The sequence below is a fragment of the Marmota flaviventris genome, chromosome 11, assembly GCF_047511675.1.
Source record: "Marmota flaviventris isolate mMarFla1 chromosome 11, mMarFla1.hap1, whole genome shotgun sequence".
NCBI lineage: Eukaryota > Metazoa > Chordata > Mammalia > Rodentia > Sciuridae > Marmota > Marmota flaviventris.
The window spans coordinates 73,384,048-73,397,425 of record NC_092508.1 but is presented as its reverse complement, the minus strand read 5'-3'; the positions used below and the strand labels follow the sequence as shown (position 1 = coordinate 73,397,425).

The window sequence follows — 13,378 nt, the reverse complement described above, 5'->3', positions numbered from 1 at the left end:
CTTCCACTAGGGCTAACCTAGTTATCTATTTTCTGTCAGAGATTAGATTTGTGCTCATTGTTTCTTTCCTTTGTCTTTCTTTTATTTATATACATATCAATGTTCCTCAATTATTTTCCTTTAGAAAAATTTATAAAAACTTACATTTCATTTTAGGTCCATTACTCACTTCAAAAAAGACAATTTTTATGTGAACAAATCTTTTCAAAATGGCTATGCCAGTGTCAATGTTTTGACAGTGAGGTGCAATATTTTTTTAAAAAATCAATGTCAACTGGACTCTAGAGAATTTTATGAGTCAAGAACAAAAAGAGAATAGTGAAGCATATTTTCTTATTTAAAAAAATAAGACAGTTTGATTTCCACTATTTATAATTTCCCAAGATTAAAAGGAAATTTGAAATGAATTTTAAAAATAATACCTCTTACCTGTTGGAAGGTGTAGTGTTATATTGTTGCAAAAATCTGTGAAGCAACATTCAGTTTTGGTAACATTGTTGGAACTATGGCAGAAGACTTGAGCATTTAACTCAGGGAGGGAGACACAGGATTTGATCACCTGTTCTTTTCCATTGGTTAGCATGACTGAGGCCCAACATGCTCCTTCTGTTTGGCAGGTAAAATTTGAAGAGTCACACAAAAGACATACACACTTCAATCCTGCAAAGAGTAAGGCAAATAGTTTTAAAATGCAAAAGAGATCATGCAAGTTCTTTAGTTTTACTTGAGAATAGAAAATCAACCTTTATAAAAATTAAAGAAGGGTTTAAATAAGCAATACTTGATAAATACATGCTCTACTTTTACAGTCTCTCAATATTGTATTTTGTTATGTAGGCTATCCAATTATCATTTACTATTGCTAGTGTTTGTGAATTTATTCAGCTGCTACTATATTTTCATTATCTGTGCTCTGAATCTTTCTGAAGCTTCATCAGTTTGTTCCTAAATCAATAGCTCCTATAAAATGCTAGGAAACAGTATCACAGCAACAGGGGAGCTGTCCAGCATCACTCACAGAACATCAAAGTATGGTTGTGGCAGCTGTGTAGCCAAACAAACCAATGTTCTGTTCACTTATCTTTCCCCCTTTAACCATTTAAGTGCATTTGCTACACACAGAACTAACAATAGAAATTTATATCTCAAAAAAATGGTTGTGATTCTCTGTATTCTATGACATTTTAACCTTATTGATGTTGTCAAAGTAGCTTTAAGGCATTGATGAGCCATTATACTTCTCCCTCTTCACTAAGAAATATATACATCTTAGAATGGGAGTCATTTGAACATAGACCATGACCTTCAGGCAATTCTTTCTAAGGCAAATCTCTCCTCCATAAAGAAAAGAACATCAACAGTAGAATTTAATATATCTGTAACAATAAAACTTTCAAAAATTATATTTTTAAAAAATTAATCTGTTCATGTCCACATATACCTCAATATTCCCTTTACACCTCTCTCTCTCTCTCTCTCTCTCTCTCTCATGAAGTGGTACACCATTTCTTTGTTTTGGTGTAAAATGTTTACCAATATGAAGTGTCTAGTGATTGTGGGGAATTTAGTCAAATTTTATCTAAGTAGATTATTCCTAAATACTACAACACTAAATAAGCTTTCTGTATTACTTTGATGAACTTTTTGGTAAATCCTAACTGCCTCTTTACAATTATCTGAATGTCCAAAATTTTTACCATGTAACCACTGTTAATGAAATTAAAGACTTTAAACTGATAATCAATCAATTTAGGGATGATTTCATATTCACAAAATATTTGGTATATAAATGATGACTTTCACTCAACTTCAAATATCAATATGGGAGCAAAATGAGTAATATTCCCATATAACTGGGATGTAAGGGAAAATAATTTATACATTAATCAGCCAAAAATTATTATTATTCTTTTTTGGTAATTTTTCTTGACTTATAAAATACCATTTAGATCATATTTTAGCAAATATTTCCTAAGGGAAACATTATAAATATGTATATTTAAAATATATATATATTTTTTCCTAAGGGAAATGCAAATCCCCAAATAAAATATTTTGTTACCAACATTGGATCCAGCACAACAAGCTCACTACCTTATTAATTGCAGTATTGATCAATGTAAATAAACATACTCTTTCTTCAATAGTTGTATGCTATAGTAGAACTATATATTATATATTGATCTGGATCCCACAGAGCTATAGGTACAAAAGCTTGTGATTTAGAAAATGTGTTAAGGTAGTTTTCTTGCATAAATAAGAGTTCATATAGAGAGCATTCATTAACCCACTGTCTTTTGGCAGTGGAATCTCTCCAGCATTTTCCAACTCCAACCTGAAAAAGGCCTTCAAATGCTGCTTATACTAGCTTTGTAATCATAGGCATTACTTGGTCCCTCTGTGCCTCCATTTCATTTTATGAAAGGTAATAATAAAAATGAAATATGCATCCTTATAGTTCTGCTGTAAAGAATAAATCAGTTAATCTATGTAATGCTCTTAGCCCAATTTCTGGCCTACAGGAAAACCTATAGTGAGCATCTCTCCTATGACTGGAGAGGATAAAGCCAGTTGTCTTACACAAACAATCAAAACATATGTTTAGTCCATAAGGGAATGGCTGAATGATTTAGGATGTAGAGATCATTTTAAAAATCATGATAAAGAAATGCATTTCTCTGCTCTGCCAAGTATTAGTTGAATGTTCTTATTCTGTTGATGGTCCAGACTAGATCCTAGATGGCCACAGAGCAAGTGATGGTTGATGATAGTCTAGACAAAAAATTCAGAGAAAGAGAAAGGTTCTAGCCCTTACCTTGTCACTCAATTGCTGATTGACTCTGGAGAAACTATTTGACTGTACAGAGCCTTTGTGCCTTTCATTGGAAATGGGAAATAAACCAGAGTAGGGACAGTGCATCCAGGAATCTTAAAGTCTCATATATTACCAATATTTTCTAACTCTATAATTTACATTTATGGAAACCTGTTATTACAAAATATAGAAAACATTCAACAATTAAGATACTTCCCCTCCTTCATTGTTCTTCACCCTTATAATTTAAGGTGCTAAAGATGGGAAGAAGAGTAACTCTTGTGATACAACCTCAAATCATCTGTAACAAGATTCATTAGAGTCCTTGAATTTTCTTTTTCTAAGAGAAGCTGAGCCAGAAAATCAAGGCAAGTAACCAAGGAATATGGATCCACTCTCTAAAGACAACCCTGAAGTACTCAACAACTAATCATGTGCTAGTTCATGTACATTCAGCATGGCATATAATTCCCAGTGAAGCTATGGGAGTTGTCACTATCACTATTTGATAGATACTGAATGAGGCTCAAAAAGATCAAGTCATCATCTTAATCGAACAGTCTCTAGACTACACAAGCAACACTATTTCTATCCCATCAAAGCTGCGATTTTCTCAAAAAAAAAAATTCTCCCAGCCCAGTAGTTTCTAGCAACTGTGAATAAAATATAATTGTTATACAATAGAAAGAAATTAATATTTAATTAATAATTGATAACTGACTTTTTATCTGTATTGTTTCAATAAACTTTTAAAAAACTGTTCCTATTTTTAAACAAATTCAACCTGTCCATTTTCCGGTGAGACATATGGTTAAATAAAAGTCAGTAGCATGTGACTTGCATCTAGAATAAGTAATCTTAACTTTCAACTTATCTAAATTTTGTATTAAGTAAATATCTAAATACCTGTCCTGATACTTTCTCTTCCAAGCACTAACTGGTTCTTATAAAAATATTACATAACAGTTCTTATCAAGGAGTAATGTGGATACTCACTGAATGTTTAATAGGTGTTAAAAATTTCCTTCAGCTTAAAGTAAAAGTTACCATCCAGAAAAATATAGACCTAGGTAATAGAGTTAAGACAGAAAATGACAGCTTACTTTAAATCTTGCACAATGGAAAACACTGACAAAATTGAGGATTTGTTAATGATAATGGCTTTCAACATCTGCTAAATGTTCCTATTCATTCCAGGTCAATTAGCAGTACTATTGCATGGACAGAGAACAAACAGAAAACCAAACGGGGCCTATGATCTATAAGTAACATATGACATATTTAGGCTCTCATTTTTCATTTTCCACTAGTCCACTATGTAGTCACATTTGACACATAACTACTTAAACTATCCTCAAAAATTCTATGTTGTATTAAAATTTAAGTGGCCTTGACAATGAGACTTTTGCTTTCATATTGTTTTTTAGAAATCTGATATTAATTGAGTCAATTATATTAGAATATTCCATGACAGGATAAATCTGGTTGTTAGCAGACAGTTGTCCTGCCTTATTATTCTTTATTTTATACTTTCTCATTACAATGTACTTGAGTCATATGGAAAGGGATAGCAAATGAGGTTGAAGAAGAGGCAATTACCCATAATAAAGAGGTCTATTAGATTTTTCCCCACAAGGAAGATTGCACTTTTCTTGTGTCTACTCCCACCCCTTTAATTATCTCCCTTTCACTCCCTCTTTGCCAATTAGTCTGTAAAAGCCAAGACATCTGTTACCCACAAGACATCTGTTACCCACATCCACCAAAAGATGTACACATTCCCAATCAACCAGAAAATAAATTTTCATCCATATTTACAGTGGATGGCTAGCACACCCTGGTGTACAGAGTAATATCCATCAGACAACAATAAAGAACCAAATTTATCAATTCGCACTTATGCCCTATTCTTCTTTAAAAGCCAAATATTTCTTTGACAAATAGTTGTTTTTTTGAATTAGATATTATTTTTAATAAGTTGGCTTTATATTACTTGTTTCCCATATTTTGAGGCTATGTGCTAAAATATCTATTGGCCAAGGCTTAATGTCAACCTCTAATATATATCCTTTCCTCTTTTTCAGACATTATTCTATTCAGTTTTTCTAATTTATGACCAGAGTATCAAACACAATATAGAGTTGTTGTTTTCTTTTTTCAACTGAAAAAGTGTCTCAGATCCTTCTGAATATGTGATCTTTCCATCATTTGCAGGCTTCTGAGCTTGCAAAGGGAACAATTCAAGTTCATCCATGTTCTAAATCTGAAAAGTATGACCATAGCAAAGAAGCCAGGGCAACTAGTACAGTGCACCTAAAGGAAACCAGACAGTCAAACAAACCAGACAAATGTCTGTCTTCCCTTTCTAATCCTTGCTAAAGTTTTTAATTTCATGCCATGTGGTCATTTCAAAGCACATGCCTTTCTTAATTGTAAGGAAAAATAGAAGAGGGGAAGAAAAAAAATTATTATTAAATATGGGCAATACAAACACAATTTTTTTTGCCAAATGGACTTTGAATAAAGTTTCAGATTATAGAAATTCTATTTGCCAGACTGTATCCAAGAAATGTTAGAACTTCCAAAATACGGCAAAGGAAATTTCTCCTTTGTGCAAAGTGAAACTTTGTTCAAGAAGGGCTCATTCTCATAGCTAAGAGTGCCTGGAACCACCATACGAGAAGGTATTCTGCCCAGGAGAAGTGCTTCAACTTCCAGCTTTGGGGCTCAACACTTTGTGAGTTATAATATTAACCACGTGGAACTTCCTCAGTCTAAAGGCAGCTCTGAACAAACCAGAGCATTCAGCTCATCTCTGCCACAGCTACCTAAGAAGACAAATTTCTCAGTATCCCCAGACCTTGAGATTTCTAAAGACACCTCCAGTTTTATTGTCCTTGGTTGCTCTGAACTTGTGACATCCTTCTCAATATAAGTAACTTAAGGACAGAGTTAAAATTAGCTATAATGATGTGTTTTTTTTGTTTACTTATGAACTCAGAATTGTAACTAAATACAGACATTATGGCATAATGTCATAAAGCTTTTACTCCGATTTTAAAAAATTTTAATGGAGAGATATAACCAGTTGAATACTTTTTAATATCAGCCTGGCTATGATCTGAAAGATTCACTTTTTAAAGGCCTTTTTCAAAATTACTATTGTAACGTTATTCCCTCAGCTCCTACAGCCTGGTAGGATTCCATGTAGAGATGTAACCTAATCTAAAATAGGTTGTGGCAAAATTATTTGCCTATGTTCCATTAAAATATCCCTTTCAGAGGATGAAAATGTGGCAGAACCATGAGACAGGGAGATGACAGTCTTCTCCTTTCTACCCGTGGAATTTGAAGCTCAGTGGGCTGGGAAGTGTGGCAGTTGGATAGTACTGCCTTGGGGCACAATGCAGAGAAATCTAAATCTATTTTTGCCTAGAAAGGACACATACTTCCTGGAGTCCCTTGTCCAAATATAGTCCTTGTGGTCACATAATGGAGAAAAGAACCCTATTTGGGATCTCCCGCTGAAAGCACCACAGAAAGAGTGTTCCTATTCAGAGGGCACATTTCCTCTGCCACCATGTGATTCTTAGTTTATCTGAGAGTTTATTTTCTTACACTGACAGCCTAAATGTTCCCTCAGTCTTGGGCATTGACATTTATTGTCTTCTACTTAGGAGAATAGCAATGCTCAATGGATTCCAATGGCATTTAGAATAAAGCAAAAATCCACCATTGTTAATATGACTGAATAGGCCAACAGTTGGAGTTCTTCCCATCCTTGAACCTCATCTCTTAAGACTCAGCCCTCCAGACCACCTATCTTCTTTCCACAGCTCTAATAGAACAACTTCTTTTCTACCTCTGCCTTTCCTGTAGTGCCCTTTACCTGTAACATTTGTTCCTTCTAATTCTCAGTTCAAATGTCTTCACTTCAGAGAAACTTTCCCTGATTCTCCTTGATCAAGTATCTTGATCAAATATTTTCATTCTTCTGGTATTATCATAATCTATAATTAGTCTATTTCTTGCATTAGCCCCACTAAAATGAAAACTTCATGAAGGCAGGGACCTTCTCCGGTTTTGTCTACCATCATATCCCCAACACCTAGAAGGTCTGGTTCCATAACTAGACTAGATGTCTTTGTTTTATTTTGTTTAAATTTTATGATGCATATAGTTATGCATAATAATGGGATTCATTGTGAGAAATTCACATATGCACATAATATCCTTTGGTTGACTTCATTCTCTTGTACCTCCCCTTTTCCTCTTCTCCTCCTTCCCCTTCAAGTCCCCTTTGTCTACTGGACTCCTATTTTTGTGAGATCCCTTTTATTCCTTTTTTATCTCTACTTCTAAATATGAAAAAAAATTGATCCTTGACTTTCTGAGTCTGGCTTATTTCACTTAGCATAATATTCTTTAGTTCCATCCATTTACCAGCAAATGCCATGATTTCATTCTTTTTTTATGTACAAGTAGAACTCCATGGTGAATATATTCTACATTGTCTTTGTCCATTCATCTGTTGACACTTAGACTGGTTCCATAACTTGACTATTGTGAATGTGCTGCTATTTACTTTGGCATTCAATGTAGTATGCTGATTTTTGTTCTCTGTATAAATACCAAGGAGAGAAATATCAAGGTCATATGGTGGTTTCACTCCTAATCTTATAAATCATCTCCATACTGATTTCCATAGTGGTTGTACCAAATTGTAGTCCTACATACAATATGTAAGTGTGCCTTTTCTGGGTATCCTCACCAGTATTTTTTTGTTATTGTTATTTGTATTCTTGATGATTACCATTCTAACTGAAGCAAAATAAAATCTCGTGTAGTTTTGATTTGCATTTCCCTGATTGTTAAAGATGTTGAACATTTTTTCATATATTTGTTGGTCTTTTTTATTTCTTCTTTTGAGAAGCGTCTGCCTTAGTTCATTTGCCCATTACTCAACTGGGTTATTTGTTTTTGAATTCTTGATATATATATACACACTCTGGGTAGTAATGCTCTGTCATAACAGTAACTGGCAAAGATTTTCTCCCATTCTCTATGCTGTCTCTTCACACTCTTCTTTATTGTGTGAAGCTTTTAATTTGATGCCATCTCATTTATTGATTCCTGGTTTTGTTTCTTAAGCTTTAATAATCTTTATAAGGAAGTCAATATCTGAGCCTATATGTTGGATGGTTGACCCTGTATTTTCTTACAGCAGATATTCTTAATAGATATTGTCAAATAACTTTCCAAAGAAGTTGGAATACACCAATTAACTTTCCATTGACTCTGTATGAAGTACCCATTTCCCAATACATTTGTCAGCATTTGCAGTTTTCACTAAAATCTAGGGGCTAGCAATGTAGCTGAGTTGGTAGAATACTTGCCTCGCATGTACAAGGTCCTGGGGTCACACAGACACATGTACAAATTCTCACTAAAATCTTAATTATAAAATAGATCAAAGTTGTATGTGAAGTTATTTTGCATTTCTTTAATAATAGGGTTGAACTTGAAAAAAATCATCTGGATTTCCTCTTTGGTGACCTTTTTATACATGATATTATCTCTTGGATAAATCTTAAAGTTGCTTCTCAATCTGAAAGAGCCTTTTATAAAGTAAAGATGGAAATCCTTGGTCCTTTTCATATTTATTTTCTTTCTATTAAACATTATCCCCATTGGTTTTGGAAAAAGAAATTCTGTGTCAGAAAAAAAAAAAGTCAGATAACACACATAATATGAAGAAGGAAGTAAAATAAAATAAATAGCACTTTATCTGCTCTCTCAAAACTGACCATGGCTAATGGCCTCTCCAAATAGTTTTCTATGGTGTTATCATACAGATATGCTTAGTGATGTTCTCATTAAACTCCTAATAGTATTATAAATATAAAGTGTATCTATCAATCTACCAATTTGTCCTTTTTCCTTTGCCTTAAAATAGTAAATCCTTCATCCAGATGTTTTCTAAATATCCCATATTTTTCTTCCACTTTATGTTTCAATTTTCTTTTTCTTTTTTTCTTTTCTTCTTTTTTTTTTTTTTTTTTTTGTGTGTGTGTGTGTGTGTATGTGTGTGTTTGTGTGTCAGTACTGGGGATTGAACCCCCAGGATCTCATGCTATTTTTAGACATTTCAATCTCAAATTATATGGAATTTTTATGGATTATCTAGATTATGTATAATACACAAATCTTTTTAACAGGTGATAAGTGAATTACTGTAAATCCTTAGATGTTAAAAAAGTTTTTAAGATCATTATTTAAAGAATATGCCAAACACTGTGTTAAGGAAGGGAGGTAGGGAGTACAGAGAAAAGTCGTGCCTAAAAGACCTTTGTCCAGTAGGTTAAAGGACGTTCAGAAAGTGTGGTAAAGCCAGGCATGAGTGCAGGGCACCTGGGGACCCAGAGGTGGGGCACACTTAATCCAGCTGTGGCAGGGGCAGGGTTGGGGATGGTGGCGGAAAGTTTCTTTGAGGTGAGCCTTGGGGAACACACCTGGTCCTCACCATCCCAGCATGTTCATAGTACCAATTCCACCGCACCCTCTCAGCAGTGCTGAAAGACCGTCCAACTCGCACCCACCAGCCTGGGGAAACCTCGCAGTCCTCACCCACTAAGCAGTGTGGAAATATCTCCTGCGGTGAGGCTGAAACGTATGGGCACTAACCTGCCCCCACTTTGTCAACGGCTTCTGTCACACCCACTCGCCAGCTGGAATTCGGTTTCTATCCACAGCCCGCTCCCCACCCCCACAAGCACGTGGGCACCGCGCCACCTCTAAGGGGAGGGAAGCTGGACCGAGCGGCGGCGGCGGCGGCCGGCGGCCGGCGGGCGGGCGGGCGGGGAAGTTGCGCTCGCTTTCCCTGGACTTGCAAGTTGGTGCTAGGATCCCTTCCCTTCGTGGCCAGGGCTGACTCCTCCTATCTGCCCGACAGGCCTGGGGTCACCGGCACGCCCAGGCTTTCCAAGACTGAATTCTGCTGCCAGAAAGCAAAGGCAACCCAGAGGGGGATGATGTTCTCCTGGAATGGTTTCCCGCACACCTGGATACCATCCAGTGGCACAGAGGCAGGATGCAGGCTCCTTTTGACAGAACGACCTCCATTCCAGTTAGCATTTCTCAAGCTTTTTTAAAACCCATGTTTCCTTAAAATAAACATTAAAAGCTCACAAGCTCATTTTCTGTTATTTGAAATATCAAATTAAAACCCCTTGTCTAGAAACTTAGGGATACAATGATGACTTGAATGCACTTTTTCATTAGGAACAGTGCCCCCCAGTCCAACACACATACGCACACAATAACAACCTTGAAGATCACCTCTCTAGCCTAGGAGGATAGTTTTGAAAATGCTCCTTCCTGGATGGCTACTTAAAAGATATCTTGTTTGCAGCCAAAGATCCCAGCTACCCAAGTATTGCTAGTGAAGTCTTTTCAAAGGATATGAAGAAAAGAAAAGGCTGATAATAATACTTTCATTTAGGTCCTATGGGTCACATACTAATGTGTTTATGTGTCCATAAAGTCATACCTGATAGCAGTGGTTACCATCACTGGGGGAAGGTGGGTAATTAACTTGATTTAATCATCCCATATTATGCATATACTGAAACATTACATTGTATCCCACAAATGTATACCATTATGATTTGCCAGTTTAAAATAATAATAATTTTAAAAATCAAAACAAAAGAGCTCTAAAGAAACAGAGGACAGGGAGACAACAAGGAAGGAAAAGGAAGCATTTTAATACCAACCAGGTAAGACAAGTCATATGTCTCAGAATTAAAGTCTTGACTTTACCAAAATCAAGGATATCTGTTTAAATTTTCAAATGTAGAAAAACATAATTATGTTTTAGGATGTTACATTTTTTAAATTATCTTTTTCTAATATAAACTGTTCATCTGGGAGTTGACTGTATATCAGAAAATAGAGAGATTGCGTGTCCAGCCTTTTCTTATCTCAACCTGTGTTTTGTTCACAAGCAATAACCACACTCCACAATGTTGTCTCAAATGGAAGTGGCAATTTCTAAAGTGCAAGTTTTTACTCAATATGGAACATTCTGGAAAATGAGGTGGGGGCTGAATAATAAAATAAGTCACCTACTCTAAGCTATGAAGAAAGCTAACAATAACAGACCAGGTGTCTTGACTAAAAGTGGACTTTCTTGCTCAGAGGGCAAGGCTGTTTGGCCTTCCTGGCTCAAGATCACTCAATGCAAATGTTTACCAGCCAGAAATTTACCTGTAAAACCTCCATCAGAACTGGTGGGCAAATCTTAATACTGTGTTTGATTGGTCTGCACATTTAGATCTATTTTACAGGTCTTAGAGGGTAATACACATTTTTTAAAGTTATTACATTCTTGTGTTCAATATATTGCTCATCAAATCTGATTTAATTGATGATAAACACTTGGAAAGGAACAAACCATACAATTTTAACTTTGTTTCCATGGAAAATAATTACCAAATGGAAACAATACCTAAAGGATACAATTTCAAGCAATATCTTGTGATAAGCAGGAATTGTCACTCTGTTGCATTCAGAAATGAACCTGTGTTTAAAGAACAAATAAGCAAACAAAAAACACTGCATGAGCCCTAATTTATCTCAGGCATTTTGGAGCCAAGTTAGGAAGTCTGGGGTTCTAATCTTAGTTCTAGCAACCATGGCTTTCAGGCTGGGTTCTCAACTGTTGTGTTTAAGAAAGAATTCATTTAGATGATCTCTGACATCACTCCCAGTCCTAAAGTTCTATGGCCCTAAGATACAAATCTATCAATGGCTATCTTGCAGTATGAGAAAGAACAGGATGAGTGACTGCATACCAGAAAATCATGAAGTTGTTGTCCCAGAATAACAGTTCAGATAGTGTTCCAGAGAAGAATTTACTGTGGTAAAGACTAAAGTGAATAATTGGAGCTCATAATTTGGAGGTCTAGTAAGTCATAGAAGTCTAGTTTTGAGTTTTTAAGTCTCCATTACAGTAGAGAAGATACAAATCAATGGGGGAAGACTATAGAGAGTTGGTGAAAATAGGAACTCGAAGAATGTGGCATACTTAATCTATGTGGGAAAGATGGTATAAAATATGAAAGGTTAATGATAAAAACATTAAGGTTTCAAAGGCTAAAAAATCTCTGACTTGTTTAAAGGAAGCAATTAAAAATAGTAGTAAAGAAGAAAATACATAACAAATAATACATAGTTAGAACACAGCTAAAAGAATACACAGAAAAACACAAATTTAGAATAAAAGTAGCAAAGAAAATTCAAATGTTAAAGTTCTCAAGAGTTCTCAGGGGTTCACTTGTCAAAAATTTTTATCACAATCCATGGTTACACATTTATATGATCAGATATGTTAAAGAATAGATGATTCTCTATCTAGAAATAAAAGGGAACTATCCAAAGTAAGAAGTTGATCTAGCTAAAAATAGTGTGGCAAGTGAGGAGTTGAAAGGGGAAAAAAAGGGCAAGAGGCCAAGTGGTTTGTTTTTAAGATTTATCTTAACTGTGCCTCTTTCTAGCACTGACCCCATGGCTCAAAGATTTAACCTGGATAATATTAAGAATTCATAATGTACAAGGGAAAAAGGGCAGCACCACCTGCCCCTTTCATCAAAGAAGATGCGTGGGAGTGGGAGCTGATGAGAAGGAGATGAATTTTTTAAATATATAATTATAAAAAATACATTTTTGAAAAATGTAATTCTCAGACTTCTAGGGATTATCATAGCTACTTTAGGAGACAGTCACATGGCTTCTCCTAGTTCCTTTGTCTATCAAAGTAATATCAAACAGAATAACTGCCTTTTATTTGCAGCTACACAAATATATGTCAAGACATGCAAATGAAGAAATATTAGAAAGAAATTAGAGAAGATCTGAGAAATCTCTTAGCCAGAACAAGAGGAAAGTAGTTTGTCCCGAGTTCCACTGCTTCTCTGTGATAAGCGAGTATAAAACAAAACAAAACTTGAATAAACAAACAAAACCTCTATCTTTGTAGCTCAGTTCATTTGAGTTTACCATTGTAGAATTCAGCAAGGTACAGTGAAAAGATCCTGGACTTTAGAAGGTGCTTTATTCATACCTGAATTCCTGAGCCACACCTTGACCAGTCATGTGGCCTGGGAAGGTCTGACATTTCTGTAATCTGACTATCCCATAATAAAGGGGGGGGGGGGGGGGGGTAATAACAGATATCTCACATGGCTATTACAAAGTTTAAAAGAGATTTTAGATAGCACATTTGACATACCATAGATGTTTAAAAAAAAAAAAAAAAAAAAAAAAACCACTAAAAATTTAGTTCCCAGTATTGAAAGTTAGGAACTATCTACAGCACTACATTTGAGGCACAAACCACACTCCTAAACAGTTGTTTCTAACAACTGTTTCTGGTTTTGATTAACATTTGCTTGGTGGTTCCATACTGCCACACTAAGGTGATAAAATGAGCAGTTCAAGATAGATCTATTTTTTTTTTTTAAAAAAATGGTATTTGAGTACAATCAAAGTATTTGGAAGTCT

General features: G+C 35.2%; 1 protein-coding gene across 3 annotated transcripts in view; it reads right to left on the bottom strand.

Moving 5' to 3' along the window:
- Acvr1c (activin A receptor type 1C) overlaps positions 1-13,378 on the bottom strand; it is a 69,241-nt gene that overhangs the window by 38,888 nt on the left and 16,975 nt on the right. For all 3 annotated transcript variants that reach the window (XM_071619166.1, XM_027938003.3, XM_071619167.1), the window contains exon 2: positions 430-660. In XM_071619166.1, the coding sequence (XP_071475267.1) occupies positions 430-660 (231 nt within the window). The remainder of the gene's footprint in view (positions 1-429; positions 661-13,378) is intronic.